The sequence below is a fragment of the Sturnus vulgaris genome, chromosome 9 (genome assembly GCF_052056855.1).
Source record: "Sturnus vulgaris isolate bStuVul1 chromosome 9, bStuVul1.hap1, whole genome shotgun sequence".
Lineage (NCBI taxonomy): Eukaryota > Metazoa > Chordata > Aves > Passeriformes > Sturnidae > Sturnus > Sturnus vulgaris.
The window spans coordinates 21848887-21866276 of NC_142251.1; the positions used below are offsets into that span (position 1 = coordinate 21848887).

The 17390-nt window shown below is 38.2% G+C and overlaps 1 protein-coding gene and 1 long non-coding RNA gene across 2 annotated transcripts in view; one reads left to right on the forward strand and one right to left on the reverse strand.

Moving 5' to 3' along the window:
- LOC148222843 (uncharacterized) overlaps nucleotides 1–17390 on the forward strand; it is a 52339-nt gene that overhangs the window by 17861 nt on the left and 17088 nt on the right. Inside the window, exon 2 of the long non-coding RNA XR_015805492.1 lies at nucleotides 14708–14869. This is a non-coding gene — a long non-coding RNA (uncharacterized LOC148222843). The remainder of the gene's footprint in view (nucleotides 1–14707; nucleotides 14870–17390) is intronic.
- Nucleotides 1–17390, reverse strand: part of NR5A2 (nuclear receptor subfamily 5 group A member 2) — an 88536-nt gene that overhangs the window by 13349 nt on the left and 57797 nt on the right. The window contains exon 7 of the mRNA XM_014885608.2: nucleotides 14222–14369. Coding sequence (XP_014741094.1) covers nucleotides 14222–14369 — 148 coding nt within the window. The remainder of the gene's footprint in view (nucleotides 1–14221; nucleotides 14370–17390) is intronic.

A 17390-nucleotide genomic window follows, 5' to 3' on the forward strand; every position in this document is an offset into this window, starting at 1 on the left:
TGTACCAGTCACCAGATCACTGCCACACCAGTCACCAGATCACTGCCACACCTGTCACCAGATCACTGCCACACCTATCACCAGATCACTGCCACACCTGTCTGCAGCAGCCCATGACTTTGCTTAAATGTGCAAAGGAGTACTGCCAGTATTGCCTTCATGGACAATAAGCACAACTAAGATAATTTTCTGCTGCAGTATTTCAGAGCATATTGTTTCTACTATTTGATCTGAGTGGAAGTTTCAAATTTCACTTTTTACAGTCCCAGATGTCTGAGCTTAGCTGTGGAAATGGTTTGGCAAAAGGGATGACAGAAGCCCAAGTAGGGACACCTGCAACTACACTGCAAGTGTCAATGCTGCCTGTAGGAACCACTGGAGGCACCCAGATTGTGTCAAAAGAGCCTTTGAACTATATTTCCAAAGACTTGGATGTGTTCTTCATCCTTATTCCTTAAACTTTTAAAATACAGATATGAAAGCTAAAGAAAAGCCCAGCTGAAAGTCCCTCTGGCAAAATGATTACTCATCAATCAAACAGGGTAGGGAAGTGAGGAATAGAGCAAATACTCTTACACCTGCATTTCAAACATGCAGCTCTTAGGAGAGAGTTTTATTTTTCAGCTACCTCTGATTTTTTGACAGGAAGTCCTGTTCAGAAAGATCTGGACACTCTCAGTAAGGTACTGCCTCAGCACGTTTTTAACATTTCAGTTGCTCAGTAAGGAACAGCAGGAGGAAAACTCCAGATTTGTGCTCACTGCTCAGCTCAGACTGAAATGTTTTGGTCAGATATGAATGAGATGTTTCTATAGACAACACAGTCACAGGCTTAACAGGTGGAGCATGAATTATGGGGCTCCAGATCATCACTAGCCAAGAAATTGTGCTTTCCTGTAGCCTTGGAGCCACAGCAGACAGTGGGATATACATGTGGAAGGACGCAATTAATGTGCATACACATGTGCATCCTCATGCTTTAGTTTCATGGAAATCCACAGACTTTCAAATCTAAAGTATTGAACATCAACCACTGCATTTACAGCTGTAAGTCACCACAGTCTCAAAATGCCAAAGTTAGCACTAACTCCTGCAGCAGAGCTGCCCACCTGCCCTGCAGGGACTCCTGCCCAATTGCTGGGGAAATGACCTGAAATGCTCAATGGCCCGGGCTCCTTCAAGGCAATGCACTCATATGCTTACTGTTCTTGCCTTTCTCCATTTACATTCACTAATTAGAAGTTAATTTGTTCCCAGAGGCAGGCAAATATTTTAAAACCAAAAATTACATTATTTTTTCCAAACCTTGTATTGAAAAGCAGCTCAGTGCTTTTCCTAGTGCACAGTCCTAGGAGCACCTCTTTCAGCTCTGTCCTATTTGTGTTTAACACAGAGATTACTGGTCTGTTCACCAGTCAGCTTGCTTTGACTAATAAGATAGACTAGTTCAACAAAGAATAACACAGTTCTTACCACTTCTGTCCAACCAAGTTAAGCACAGCCCAGCAATTTATTTTGGTATTAATTTCCTCTGTCAGCCTTATATTTAAAAAAGTACACAGAAAACAGTACAGAAATTACAAATCAAGCCTGACACTCCAGAGGAAAAATAAAAACCACATACTGGAAAACTTGACATAGAAAACTTGACATCCAGTGGTGTCAAAAATCTTAGATATTTGTTGTTTCCAATTCAGACATCCTTCATTTAGACCAAAATAACAGACATCCGTGGTGTACCTTACTGCTGGTGACTATTTAAGAGCTAGGTGCTCTCACAGCATGGTACTCTTTATGTGCACAATAATGAAAGTTCACTATTGATTTTTCTGTAGCTGCTTGTAACTATTATAGTTGATACATCAATAGAAAAGGAAAGCACAATGTTTCACAGGAGGCAGAAAATCAGAGAATACATGATGCTGTGACAGTAAATCATGGCATAATCTCAAGAATTGATAGATGGTTACTGCTAACTTGAAACCCATGGCTTTTTCTGAAAAGACTAACCTATAATCGTCCAATCTGTTCTAACAGACTGACTGCCCATAATAGTGGTAAAGGACACGACACAATGTTTCATTTCCAGAATAATGGTTTCCACAAACCAGGTTGTTGTGGTGGAATTTGTTTTGCCTGTTACCACAAAGGAAGGAGAAAGAGTGGTGGGGATGCCATTTAGACTAATAGTTACAGGTTGCAGGAAAAAGACATTTTTTTCAGAAAAGAGCACAGAAGGGTTTTGTTTAAAAAATAAAAAGAGGAAAAGAAGTTTTCATTAATTTTTAACTTGCAAAAGTCTGCAGTTAGTTGAAAAGGAAATGCAAAAGAGCTGATTATTCTTGAGATCAAAATATTGGAGGTGTTTTGTCAAGAAAGGCAAATGCAGAGAAAATACATTTACTGTAGCTGTTTCCAGTTCCACAGCATCCTGAAAGGGAGCCAAAGGCACGAGAGTAATGAAAGCTTTTTAGGTGTCTTCTTGTCTCTGCTGCATTTTTGAGGGACACAACAATCTCTGAATTTTACAGTACGCCTAGTGAATTTTTAACAGGAAAGTTCTTAATTGCTCTGTTCCCTCTTTACTCCCTGGCTCATCTCAGGTAGCTTCATCTGCGTTTTAATTAATTGTGAGGGTCTTTTTTTCCTGTCTCAAAACAGAAAGGGAGGAAGTAGTGCTGGTAAGAGGTGGCCAGCTGGAGCACAGTGTGCAGGGGGGATGACACTGCTCCCACAGTAACCTCTCACAAAGTTCCTCTCTGAAAGATATTTCCAGCATTGTTTTCCAGCACTTCTTTAGGGCATGTGAGTTTGATACCTGCCTTTTTCAACTCTGCTGGTGACTCCATTCTCTAAAGACAAATGTGTCCCAAATAGGATGGTCCTAGACAAGAGGAAAGGACTTTCTCAAGTCCTTTCACCCATGCAACCTGCCTCAACCAGGCTTGAAGAACATTTCTCCTGCTTAGGCTGTAGTTTTTCCCCTGGTGAAAGACTGGACATTGTTGTCTATCTTGTCCCAAGCAGTTTGCTGATCTGTTACAATTTTTGGTGTTGGGGAGGACAGATACTGTTGTATTCTCCTTCCCTATTCTGATGTTGAAATTTTTCTCTTTGCTGAGATGAGACTTTCCTTCACTTGGCAAGCAGAGGTGTTATGTAATATGTTTATAATAAACATCAAGCCCTCCCAGTACTGAAGATGATATTAAATGTAGGATTTTCCTAAATAATCTTTGAATAACTTTATAAAGAAGACTCTTAAACTGCCCTTAGGAAAACGTGTAAATTAAATTTTGCAAGTCACATGGACTGTTTTGGAGTTTACTCTTTCAGTTTGTCCCATGCTAAATGGCTCTGCACAGGATCAGGGCAGTACTAGGAACTTCTGCTCTGAAAGGTTCATCCAATCTTGGTAGAAGCATTGCCAGAACCCAAGGAATTGCAATTTTCACCCCCCACCCCTTTCCTGCCAGCAGAAATCATCTGGGACACACTCCAAGCTACGAGTTTGGGAAAGAGTGTTTCTGCACAGTCCCCTCCTGTCTCCCAATTCAAGATTCCAGCTGTGTTCAAGGCTGGGCCATAAAGTTTGTTTCTGAATTTTCCTTCATTGTTTCATTCCTGTTTGCTTCTGTTTCCTCCCTTTCCACCTCTGGCTTGGCTTTGATCACAGTTCCATGGTTTCTCTTTCCTTCCTGGCCTTTTCCCCCTATTTTCATGACTCCTATCTCAAGCCCTCCAGTCTCTCTCTGTTCCTCTGATCCACACCACTGCTGTCTCTTGTTTTCATCCATCACTCCTGGTTCCTGATCTACCCAGACATCCTCTACTCTGCCACTCTTCTCTCATCCCTCTTGCAGATCCTTTTTTTCACCTGTGATTTCTTTTCATTGTTCCTTTACAGCATTTCCCCTCTCTTATTTTAATTCTCTTGTTCCTTTAGAGTATTTCACCTCTCTATTTTAATTCCCTCAGAGACAGACATTGCTTTTGTTTCTCATTCAGTGCTCAATCTTGCACAAGCAGCAAAGGGGTAGGAGAAAGAGGGACATTTGCTATAGTCTGCAGTGCATCTCCAGTAAATGCCAACATTACCCATGTATAAACTTTCAGGTAAGAGCCTCTGCAATGTGTTTTTTAAACTAGAAATATATGAGGCAGTTTTCAGTCTATGTATTCTGGTTTTAAAAGTATTTAATAAGTTGTCTGTTACTATGCAAAGTTAATCCCATTCAGTGAAACATTTAAGAATGTGTTCAAATTGAGACTATAGGGTAGTATTACTGGCTCCAAGATTTAGGATATTCATTCACTTATCTATATTTGAATATATAACAATTTATTCCCATGTTATGCTGAGTACTTGACTAAAAAAAGTAGTCACTAAAGTTAAAGATGTCTGCCAACAGCAGCTAAAAAGATTCTATATAATACTGTATTTCCTTTGTTACCTATATAATACATTTAAACTTGCAACTTAAGCATCTAAAAATGGTAAGGAATTGTAAAAGTATTCTAAAAGTAGAGACACCTATAAATGTGGGTTACGTGCAGGTAATTTTTCCCCCTTACAGGAGGTGTTTAAAAGACATCCTTACTAGTATTCTATAAACATAATAGGGGAAAAGTGCAGAGCACACTGATTGGGTTATTCTGAAATCCCCACTGTCTCCACACAAAGGCAACAGTACAGAATACAAATATTGCTTGATACCCATGTTTCTAATTACTTGCAAGATTTGTATCTAACAAATATATGACCTAATTTTCTCTCAAGCATCTAATCCTATTGTTATTTCAAAACCTTGTTAAATATGCATTTTAGAAAAAAAGGACATGAAAAGGAAAAGTACTTGCTGAAGATGGTTAATCTTTTTTCCATGGCTTGCAGCTGTCAGACAAGCAGACAACATAACCAAGTAATGAACAGATTGAATCAAATTCATGCCTCGAATAATGCCATTGTACTCAACAGTTACATGAGGTATGAATTTGTAGCATTCATTGCATTTAATGAAATAAAATCAGGACGAATCAACAGCAATTATTAACTTTCCTCTATAATTTAATGTAGTTTATTCAAAAAACTCAATCAGCCATGAAACAGAAGGCTTTCTCTGTGATTCCTGGAAATATTTTATCATTCATTACTCCTACATGCAGGGCTGAGATGAATGATTAAAATTTTATTTATTAAAAACTATTGGTTTAATTCTGAATTGTTCCTCATAACCCCAGCATTTGTATTTTATTGCTTTTATATTACATGCTTTTTTTCCCCAAAACCATTGATTGTAGATTTCATTAAGAATGATACCTGGAAGACACTGTCCTACTTTCTGTCAAACTGTCTGCACTTGCGTGTAACCTGCATAGGAGGATGGACTAAAATCTGTCAGCTCACTGTAACAGTGTTCTCAGGAGCAAAACATTGCTTATCAACGTCATCACTCTATAGATCATTTAAAGACTCATTTTTAATTATTTGGCTTTGTTATGGGTTTTGACAGGTAAGAGAAATGAATATGTCTTTGTTTTTGTTTTTCCATAAAGAAATAAAAGCCAGGGCAAAAAACCCACCCACTTTTTCCGGGATGTACTAAATACACTTCTAAAATAGTCCCTCAAAAGATGAATTGTCAATTTTTTTTGCAAAGTTTTAGACCCTGAAATGCAGCAAGGAACTACTTTCACACTAAGTGATTTATAAAGGAAAGGATCAAATTTTCTCAAAATTCGATGAAGATATTTTAAATCAAATTACTTTTAAAACTGTGTTTATTATAAAATCCGTAGAGATTGCAAACAGTGTTCTTTCAATCTGCCTCTACTCTACACAGTATCTTTAATATTCTGGATTTCACAACTGTTTACAGAGATAGATAACTATTTCTTTTGTTTACCAGATTGCATAGTTGAGATACTATTTTAGAGACTTCAAAGTAATGGAGTGAGAAGCAGAATTAGAGACAAAAGGGTTGATTTCTCTGTTGAGCAATGCTGCATCCATGAAAGGAGAGCGTCCCTCATGAGATTATTCTGAAATGAGGTTTTGTCCATATTCATTTGCTTTACTTTCCCAGAGGGTTAAAGTAGAAAAGTGGAATAGCTCTTGCAGTGGCACGGTGGAGTAGCCTGGCTGCTTTGCCTGAGATGCAGGGAAGAGTTAAATGTAGCAGGAGCAGACTGGCTGTTTAACTGTTCTGCTGGCCCTCATCATCTCCAGTCAGAAATGGATCCCTGGTTTCCAAGGCGGTGTGGGACATGCAGCAGGAGGGACTATGTCAGATTGCTGGTAACTGTCCACATTGAAAATTACCAAATTTGAGTTTTACAAATGCAGAAATGTTCGTAAAACCTGAAATTAGAAGGCATGATAAATTTCGACTTCTTGACTATTTAGGGACAAGAGAGGATCATCATTGTTACCTCTTTCAGTGTTCTGCTCACTGCAAGCCATAAGTTTCCATCCAGTGGCTGGGCATCAAGTCTGTAACTTTTGACTCAGCTCTATCATAATAATTTAGAGAAATGCATTCTTGCCTTCAGATTTAAAGAAGCAGAGCTTTCATTACAACCAGAGATGAGATCTTACAAAAGGCAGTGATCCTCATCTTTAAATTTGTGTATTTCTAATGCAATTCATCCCAAACTGGTATTACAGAGCTAATCCTGCAAATGTATTCTCACTGACTTCATGAGATGTGCACAGGGGACACTGTGTAGCTGATGAAATTTTTAACAGATACCATGTTGCTTCAGCAGGTCACATCTCAGAGACAACAGCATTTCATCCTTTGGCAGTGGCAAGCGGTGCTGCCATGGTGCCCTTCCTATCTCATTGCTTCCCTGCCTTGGCAACTTTACTTTCCCTGCTACATTCATTTCCAAAGCCTTGTGGCTGTTCCTGCCTTACCTGTCCTCAGCCATTCAGTGTCACAAGGTCATCTCCTGCCCTGGACTTGCCCAGAATGCCATCTCATTTTCCCACCCACCACCTTTCCAGACCAAGTCCTTTTCTACTCTCCTTTCTGCCTCTCACACTTAATATGCCAGATGTATTTATCCACCTTCTTCATTCTCTTTCAAAACTTTCTGTAGTGACATCTGAGGGAAGCCTGGGCTGGGTGTGCTGGGACTGTGCTTGTGATCTCTGTGTTGTCTGCCAGTCAACATCTGTTCATCAGCACATGTGGAGATTGTGTACTTTAAGGGAGCTTTTAAAAATGTCACCTGCCATTAACGATTTCTCATCATAAAATTAGGAAATGTTCCTATTAAGTCTGTCACAGTGAAAGGATCATCCTAACTAGATGTCTCGTTCTCCATTTTTTGGGTTCACTCCCAGGCACTCTGAATATGAGACAGTAATTTCAAAAAGTCCATTTGAAATGCTGCAAAAAACCAATCAAGAATCCAAGGGAGCAATTTTTTTGTCAGAAATTGGTATGTGGAAAAAGGTACTTAAATAAATCTTGATTTTATCTATTAGTTAGCTGTCAGCTGATAATAAATTGTATTTAGTTCATCCCTTGTTATAAATACATATTGATTAGTTTTAAACTCTGAACTTCAGAATGAGTTATATCTGGTCATTGCTAAACTGCTCTCTTCACTAAGAAAAATATCCCCAACACCTATTATACTGCACTTAATTAAGACAAGCATCAGCTTTATGTACCTTTATTTGCTTCTGCCAAGTCTCTCTGGTATAAATATTGAGTAGTTGTGTCTCTGGAATACTAATCGATCCTTCCTGAATTCCAGATGATTACATAAAGTTTAGGAAGTGTTTCTTTGCCAGTATTAGCCTCCAGTGCATACTCTGGTTGGACATTAGGGTTGAGACAGCCTGAATCAGACAGATACATAGTAAGTGTTTTTCTAAATTCAGATGTAATGTGGAGAAAGCTGAAAGCTGTGCCAGCTCTCCAGAACCCCTCGACTGCTGGTTTATTGGTGTTTACCAGATGCCATTGTACAGGCATCCTTGGCTAACAGAGTGGATGAATCTAAGAAAACTGCCAGTGGTTAAAATAAAACCACCTCATTATGATAGCCCAGCTAAACACATGTACTATAAATAGGAATATATAAAAAGACCTATAAAATTAGTTGTATATTTACAAACTCCTAAAAGTAAAAACAGCGAGAGTGAGCACTTTGAAGAAGGCATTAAACCCTAAGTACTGTTTGTCCCTGTGAGTGAGAAGTGGACACATTTGTAATGACAAGCCCATGCCTGGATAAGCTCTCCATTGGTGACTTGCACTGGCTTGCTGAGGAAGACTGTCATGTAATTCTTCTCACTTCAAATTCACAGCACCTACTTCATCTTTATCTGCAGTCAAGATTTACATGCAAAATTTGCTAAGATATCTTTATATCTGTAGTAAACTTAGTTTTCTATAATCCTGCATGAATTGATTCTTATCTAATTTTCTGGTCTTCTTTCCCGTTTTCCTTTTGGCTTGATAAAACCTCTTGCCTTTTAGGAATTACTAATTCCTTCATTTCATTCTCCTACTATATTTGTTTGTGTGCTCCTAACTATCATAATTAGTACAAAAATTAAGGCAACATTCCCTGTTATATTACCTCCAGCTGATAATGATACCCTTCTTTTCCTGTCTGCATATGTATGATATTAAAAAGTTATGGAAGTGAAAGTATTGACAGCCTCGTGTTTCATCATAGTTTGCTGCTGCATTTTTTTAATCTTTTTTGTGTATTTAGACTGCAAGGTTCCAGGGGCAGACATTCTGCTGGTCTGTAAATCTAATAGAACAATGACTAGAATAACAATGTTACATAAAGTACATTAAAAAGTGCAATAGCTGGTTTTTTCAGTTGCAGACTGTCGTGTAACTGCATTGATTTGAGTTGCACCGAGTGAAACAGAACCCAGGCTTTGTGCTGCTGCTCCCTGAGTACACGTTTGAAGGGAATGCCTTCTGGTCTTGTGAGTGCTGGGGTAGAGTCTGCCTTGAATATGATTCTTCCTTGAATTCATTTCAGCTTTCTCTTCTGCATTGGGATCTCAACAGGTACATTTATTTTCCATATGGGCAAATGGTGGGGCCTAGGACTTCAAATACCTTCTCCCATCTCAGCTCTGACACTTTACAGAGAATACAAGCAAGGAAAGATCCCTTTTCTAATATTCCTCTTAACTTACTCATATTCTTCTCATTTTAACAGAAATGAGAATGGAGTGTTGCAGATCTAGATGAATTTCTGCCGAATTTTCTGCTTAAGTAAGGCTGTGGTTTGTTTAAAGAATGAGTTCTTATTTGCTAGGGTTTTTTTCTGTTGCTTAAGCAAGAGCCCGTTGTTTGATGTCCACCACAATTAAATGTTTATTATTTTTACTGGACCCTGTTGTCTCATGTTAAGTGGGATTGAGATCAATAGTGGCTCTGCAATTATTTGTCCATTGATAAAGCCTTCATTTCTCCAATGAAGTGCATTTGTGTGTGTCCTGACAGTGATAAGGGAGCAGTACCAGTAGCTCCACAGCCGACGAGTGCCTGGACATGGGTCAAATGATGTCTAACTTTTTCCTGCTGGCATTTCACTTTACAAACTGCTCTCATGGGAGTTTGAAAAATCATCCTTGCTGAGTTCACATAATAAAAACTAGCAGGACAAATGGGAAGTTTTTGTAAAGAGAAAACAAGGGCTGATTTCAGGCTAAATGACCAGTCTGTAAAGCTAGCGGATGGTAAAATGAAGATGACAGAAAATATTTAAAGCACTCATTTGGTTCTTCAAGCATTGTTTAAATGTAGTTATTTGTCAAATTCAGTTGATAAAAATTTCGTTTGAATTTTGTTTTGACTAAAATTTAAAAAAGTTAAATTCTCTTGGCTTTATTGAGGTCAAAATTGCATCTTCCAGTGAAGCATATGAATCTGTTTCAGCCCCAGAATTAGACAATTCAACAGCACATGTGGGGTGATTTATTTGCTTTTATTCGTTTAATTTCTAATTCTGATTTATGACAAGTAGAGAAGGAAGTTTCCAAACTAATGTCAAATGTGGTAATGAAAATTCAAGGAGCTTGATATACTGCCACATTTGCTTTTTCTATCTGTAATGTTTCTTGATTTGATCCAGCAGTTATTAAAGACAAATAATTTGTCTTTAGTTTTTGGCCTACTTTTTGATAATGTGTACCGTGGGCTGTATATGCTATAGAAAAATCAGGTGTATTTTTACTCTGGGATTAGGGTAGAGAATTCACATTATTCTCAATCTAGCCAACTTTCAGAAAGCCAGAAATGTTTATTGTATTTGGTGGCAAATCTGATAAACAGTTACAGAACTGTGTGATCAGCATCTTCTCAGATGTTCTTATTCCATGTGTTGGACATGAGCTCATGGAGTAGTGTTAAAAGTAGGTTTAACACTTAAGTCAGTCAAAAATTTCTTTATTCTTTCTGGTTTTTGCAATTAGTGCCTGACCACTAACTTTCCACCAATGGTGTGACTACAGTTGCTGCATTATCCTATCCATGTTGGTACTGCTTCATTGGAGGAAACCTGTCAAATGCAACTAAGAAGTCAAGAAATCCATACTTGCATATCTCTTGAGCTGCTGGAGGTCTTTTTTATCCACCTATCTTTAGATTGGAAAAAAAAATTGGCTGACATACCTGAGTTAAATTGTGGTTTGACATATTGATTATCTTCATTCCCTAAGGTGGAATTAAGGGGATAATATCTCTATATGTGAGATCACAGAAACGATGCCCCAGAAAACAGACATGCATTGGGGTTTGCAAATATAATGTAAACATCAGTCAAAGAAACTGCAAGGAGAACTGCAATGAAAGACTTTTATCTACAGAAAGAACTACCTACCTGTGAAGACATTTGCTTTTGTCAACTGAGAGAGGGAATTTAAACATTATTTTTAGAAAATATTAAATATGTAACTCTACATATTTAAGTATTCTGTAGCACTGAACTAAAGAGACATCACCCTTAAGAGACTATTTGCTGAGCTGTTTTGGCTTATGGAATAACTGCTGAGTCAACTGTACCATTATGTAGTTGGCAGTATTGGTCAGAGGTCCCTGGAGAAAGGACCAGAGCTCCAGGGCCTGGGGTCCCACTCACCGAGGTGGGGCCCTGCAGTGTGACTGCAGGAGGAGTTGTGCACTGCCAGCCACAACAGCTACACTTAATTTGCATCTGCCTAAGCCTCAGCAGCATCTTCTTTAATGCTGCCAAAAATCAAAAGGATTTTCCTGCATAAACCCTTTGGAACTCTCATGAGTAGATAACGAACAATTACCTCTTTTATTTAAAATCTAGCAAGCAAAAATGATAGAGTTTAGTTCTATTTTGAAAAATTATTCTAAGTGCTTTGGGTTTTGAACATGGTTTTACTGTTCGTTGACTAAGATAATCACTTCTGAAATGTTAAGAAAAAAGGCAGAGATCAAATTCTTTGCCCTAAAGGAGATTGCTGTCTTGTGGAGAGCCAGACAGGACAGTATAGCCATGAATAACAAACAGCTTTACGAGGCAGTCTCCTATCTAAACAGTTCTAAAAAAACAAACAACTTCTTCCCAATAAATTAATTCTGTGGATTATTGACTTCCTATTGCCTTTGAGAGGCTTTATAGTAGACATTTATTTTTCAATCAAGCACTGGACTAAAGAACAATAGTAAAAGGTTTCATTGGCTTGGTTAACACTCATATGAACATCCTCAGAAATGTAAAAAGGCTATGTCTTGAAGCACTTTTTATTCCATTATACATTACAGGGCCAGGTTGTCAACAGCTGAAGTTTTTTAAATATTTTTTTATTAAGTGATACATTATTGGCATTAGGACCGGTTTTCTGTAGAGATACCTAAGAGATGTAGATATGTGCTAAATGCACCTAGATACTTAGGTACAATAATTGCTCCCAGTTATTTATGTAGAATTTGATGTTTAGCTAGTTCTGACAGCCCTGCTGAATGCCTACCAGCATTGTTAGACACTTCAATGTCTTCTAAACCTGACTTGCTCTTAGGCTGTGAGGTGTCTTATTAATTTCAGCTACATGATTCATTCGTTCTTTTGGGCACAAACTTAAGCGCTTAGCTGGAAAGGGTATCTGTGTTTTTCATTTCAATCTTGTCATCATTCTCCTTGAATATTTGCCTCTGTCCTTTGGATCAAGGGGTAACATCTTTACATTGTACTCTTTGCAGAGTAACATCTAGCTCTGACTATTAGCAAATGGAATTCTGCAGCATGCTAATCTAATGTATGCTAAACTAATCAATTTCAAAGGTGTCGGACCTGTGTTAGCTACATCACTTTTACATGCAAGTGATGTGACTACAAGGTTCCTATTAGCAGCAAAATTAGCTTGCTTTATAGTGGCATAAATGAGAGAAAAACTGGGTAACCTGGCTCGGTACAAGTTTGCAGGTTATTCCTGCTCAAGTGCTTCAGAAGTTGAGCACAGTACCTGGCAGCATTAGAAGAGCTAAAGGTGTGAGAATGATTCCTAAATCATTCATCAAAAGTGCAAAATACTAGAACAACTGGTGAAAATCTTTACATAACAAGCCACCTAAATGTGAGAATTTTCCAAATGCACTTCATTTATTCAGCTAATTTAAAATGTTTCTGAACTGACAGGAATTCTCTAAATATTTTATCAGAAGAAAGCTACAGGCTTTATTTGTGCTACTGTATAATGACTGAAAAACCTACTTATTAGGAATTAGGAAATATGAATTCTTGTTATCCATCAGATTAATTCATAAAACATAATTTCTGCAACAGATGGTTTGCTTTCACTTCTCTGAATCTAAGATGTTCAAGCAATGAAGCCCTGAATACAAAATGTTAATAGTTACCAAGGAAATCCATCATCTCTTCCTAGGATTCAAAATGGACATACCTCAGAATGATCCATTCTGTTAGCATCATTCTAATTTCATTCTAATTTGTAAAATATTTCTTTTTATCTTCTGCATGTTCTGTTCCCTGTACCTCTGAAGTATTGGTCTTTTATGCTCCCTGCATTTAAAGGGAGCTTTATCTAAAATTTTCTCAAGCAGTTCAAATTCTGTAACACCTAGGAGGGACATATTTAAGACTGTAATTGAGATCTACAGTGTGATCAAAAGTGTCTCTTTTAGTCTACTTGCAATTGCATTATGATAATTTATTTTTAGAATTTTATTCCTTTACAGAATTTTTTTAAAACTGAAAATGAAAGGAAAGCATTACTAAATGCTCCTGATATCTTTCATTGTGTCCTTGGCTCACCTGCTCACTCTCAAAACAAAAACACCTTTTCAGTAAAACAGGAGGTTCTGCTATGGAGGTATGGCTGGGTCTGACCTTATTTATGTTTTTAAGTCTCTCCTTTCAACTGTCTGCCAGAAAAAAAACATTCACATGGACAAAGTTCATTTAGACCAGCTTTACAACAAAAGTGCAAACCTGAAACAGAGGACAGGCAGAAAAATCTCTTCCCATGAAGTCAATAGGAATCCATCTCCCTAAGATCTTTTTTATTCTTGGCTGGTGATTTTTCTCAACTGATTTATTGGAGGGCACTGGTTTAACTAATTTGTCTTGCATAGGTATCTTTCCCATTCTGTCCTTTCCACTAGTACAAAACAATCTTCCCTTTAAAGGTTATTTCCTAGCCAGATCTGTCCTAAAGCTATTATCATTAAATTGCACTTTAGGAGTTCCTTTCACTTTTAAAAAACTGTGAGATACATTCCTGATTTATGGGTTACAGTGTGACAACCATCATATGCAAAGAAGATTGTTTATACTTACCACAGATGCTTTTAAATAAGAGGGAAATTTCAACCATATCACTACTCCATGTGCTTTACATAATTGTATTCATGGCAATCTGTATTTTCCACTGTTCTCTAGGATGTCTAATAGAATTTTATCCTTGTTCTGGAAAATTTAGTATTCACATACCAAAATACAGAAGGTTTATAATACTCCATTAAATTAAATTCCATAGGTTTTAGGAATAATTTCCATAGAAACACGCTTTTAATCCTTACACATTATTTCCCTGCAACTGATAATTAAAAAATTATCCTCAGATTAATGTGAACCTCATTAAACGTATTTCAAAACCATGTGTTTCACGAAAAGGTTGAAGAAAAGCAAAGTACTTCCCATGTTTTTAAAAAAACAATAATTATGAAGATTAGAGTGTACCTACCTAAACTAAACAGCACCAGGAATTTGAGACAGACAAATTCTCGTAGGTCAAACTGCAGCGAACGAAGCTTTGCTACCAGTTCTTGTGCATGGCTCATAAGATTGTTGAGGGTGGCTCCAGCTTGGGATGCTATTATGGAATAATCCACCTGTAAAAGAGAATTGTATTCCTATCTGGTTGTCACCCCCACACTTCAGGATGTTTCAAGCAATAATATACAACCAGGATACTCCTGGATATAGAAATCCCTCTTAATTTAATTATATTATCAAGTCAAGATGATTTTATAAATAAACCAATTTTAACCCAATGGTATATATTGAACATAATATTAAACCATATATCTTAATGGTACCTAACATCACTGTGAGTGCTGGTTTGTCTGGATTAGCTTTTTTAGAAGCTTTAAATATGAGAGCTGCTTATGACACTGGTAGCTGTCCTTATCTCGGTTTGTTTTGTTCATTTGGTGTCTCCTCCTTGTAGCCCTGCAAAGAACGACTGATGGAGTGAGCTGCTTGCTTACCCTGGCTGTACTGCTCCAGAGGGACACAACAATATTCATGGGAAACAGTCCTGTGTCCAGAACTTGGCCAAAAACATCTATTCAGGCCCAGAAATGTCGGTGTATTCCCACAGGAAACAGAGGTATTGTGTGGGTGGTTGCTGTTCTCCTCAGCTACACAAAATCCCTGTATTTGTTGGAGTCGATTGGAACTCACTTGTTCTGCAAGTGCTGCCCTGCAGGGGAAGGAGGGGTGGCAGGTGTGTGACAGCCAGCATTGTCCCCAGCAGTGACTGCAGTGCACAGAGCTCCTTCCCCTGGGCTAGGGACACAGGGGTGCTGCTCTGGGCTCTGCTGCCCTGGCCATGCTGCCCCTCACTCGTGGGGCAGGCTGACCTGCCTGGGAGCCTCCCTTGTGCACACACATCCAATGGAAAGCTGCAGTTAATACACTTATTAAAAAAGGGAACATTCACAAGCACAGGACACTTAAGGCTGCCATTGCTGACTCATCCCTGGGTGATCCTTGACCCTTGGGCAGCCTCCCCAAGCCCAGAGTGCTGAAACTGTTCTGGCTGATGCCGGTGCCATTGCAGGGGATGTTCCCATGCAGGAGCCTGCCCCAGCCCCTGGCACTGTGAAGGTGTGCCTGCTTTGGGCTGGTGGGGAACCAGTGGGGAAGGCACAGCCTGTGGGAATGCTGTGATGGCAGGGCTGGCTCCAGGACAGGGCAATGGCTTGCTGTGGAGCAGGGTGTAAGTGCTGGATCAGAACTGGGGTGATCTGAGCAGCAGCTTCAGCTGCAATGTTCAGTCCACTTTTCATCAGAGGGCTCCACATCCTCTGAAATGCCACTGTGCCATGGGAATGGCCTGGTGTGCTGCTTGCTCCCCAAAGAACTGCTCCTGGCCAGCTGAGACTTAAATGGGTGAGTGACACATTTCCAAAATGCTCTAGTATTACCAACACTTTTCTTGTAGGAGCCTCCAGAACAACAGGGAAATTGTTAATTGTATTTCATCTAAGTGAAGTCTGGCTGTAAATTAAGACTAAGCACAGTGGTAAGTGTTCACTTTGAGTTAGTCATTTGTTTAATGGTTTAGTGCTCTCAGACCACCTCTAAGGTTTCCCATAATAAAGTAGTTAATAAAGAATGGAGAGGTATCACCACAGGAAACAAACCAATACTGCAAAATTTTGTTTTTCCAGGCTCTAATCCCTTAATTTTTTTTTATTTTTTTTTTTTATGTTAAGGAACATGTATTTTGATGTTTTTAAAAAAATATTTTATTTTAAAACTACTGAATTGACTTTGCTCAAGTATCAACATCAGTAAAACAAGGAAAAAAAAAAAAAAGCCCTTGAAATACTTTTAACCTGACAAAATTCCAGCAAGGGATGATAGAAAGATGACTAAAAGAAACTAAATTTTCCTGGTAATGGCCTTAATATAATCAATAAGTTACTGACTTCTAACAAGAGATTTCATTTATATGTACTCTTATTGCTCCCTACAAACTGACTGGAGGCAACTCCACAAGAAAAATGAGATTACACTTTTTGAATGGAGGTTAAGAATAACAATACTTGGCAGTGTTGGAGCAGTTAGAGTTGAGTTCAGTGCTTCAATTAAATCAATGGATTATGCTGAAGTATCCTGTGAGGTAGGTTTTATTGCTCTCTTTTACACCTGGGGAAACTTGAAATAGTGACATTAAATTGCTTACTCAGGGCCAAAGAAATCTGTGGCAAAACTACAGTCTGATCTTTGGAAACCCCAGCCTATCCATCTTTCAAAAACTACTTTCTAGTTCATCTCTTATTTATCACTCTTTCTACAGATGCATTTATGCATATTTCTTTATGTATATATATTTATATAAATATGAAAAAATAATAAAACATACCCCAAATAATTTTTACTCGAAGATCAGTTTAAGGTAGTGATATGGTTCAACTACTTTGTATTGAGAAATTGGTCACATATAAATATGAAATTTCATAACTTAATTTCTCTTTTGTAATTGTTAAGAGGGGGGAAAAAAGCTCAAAATCCCTTAGTGAGCTTCCAATTTGTGGGGAAAATATGCTACTCTCTTCATAATAAGAAGTTAAGATGTCTGAATGTCAAGAATATCAGTGGCCTTAGTGCAGCGATTATGGCATAATGGAAAAACCCAGTAGATGCCTGCATCTCCCAGCATCCCTCTACTGGAGAGCTCTCAGGCAACCTGCTCCTCTTTCAGGTGCATTTAATATTTGCAGCACCAGCAAATTTGTCTGGGAGGCAAGTCCTCATCTGCCACTCACCAGGAACAGGCTGTATTAAATTTTTATATTTATTGACATTTCATTACCATAATTGACTGCAGTTGGTTCTCTAGTAGAAGGCACAGGGCTGCCTCCTAAGCAGGAGAATTGGTCCCTTGAGTAGGATTTGCAATTAAAAACAACGCAGAATGGATTTTTTTTTTTAATTGTGTAAATATGATGAGTTGAATTTTCAGCTTTAACTAGAGAATAGTAGGTGTGCAGAAGGCTTTTTTCAAGAGTGAGCAAAATTATGAGTCAGTGGAAAGACGACCCCCAAAGGTGTCAATCAGTTTATACAAAAGCAACTGTGCATGAAAAAGCCTCAGTTAATGTCTATTCTGAAAAAGTGGT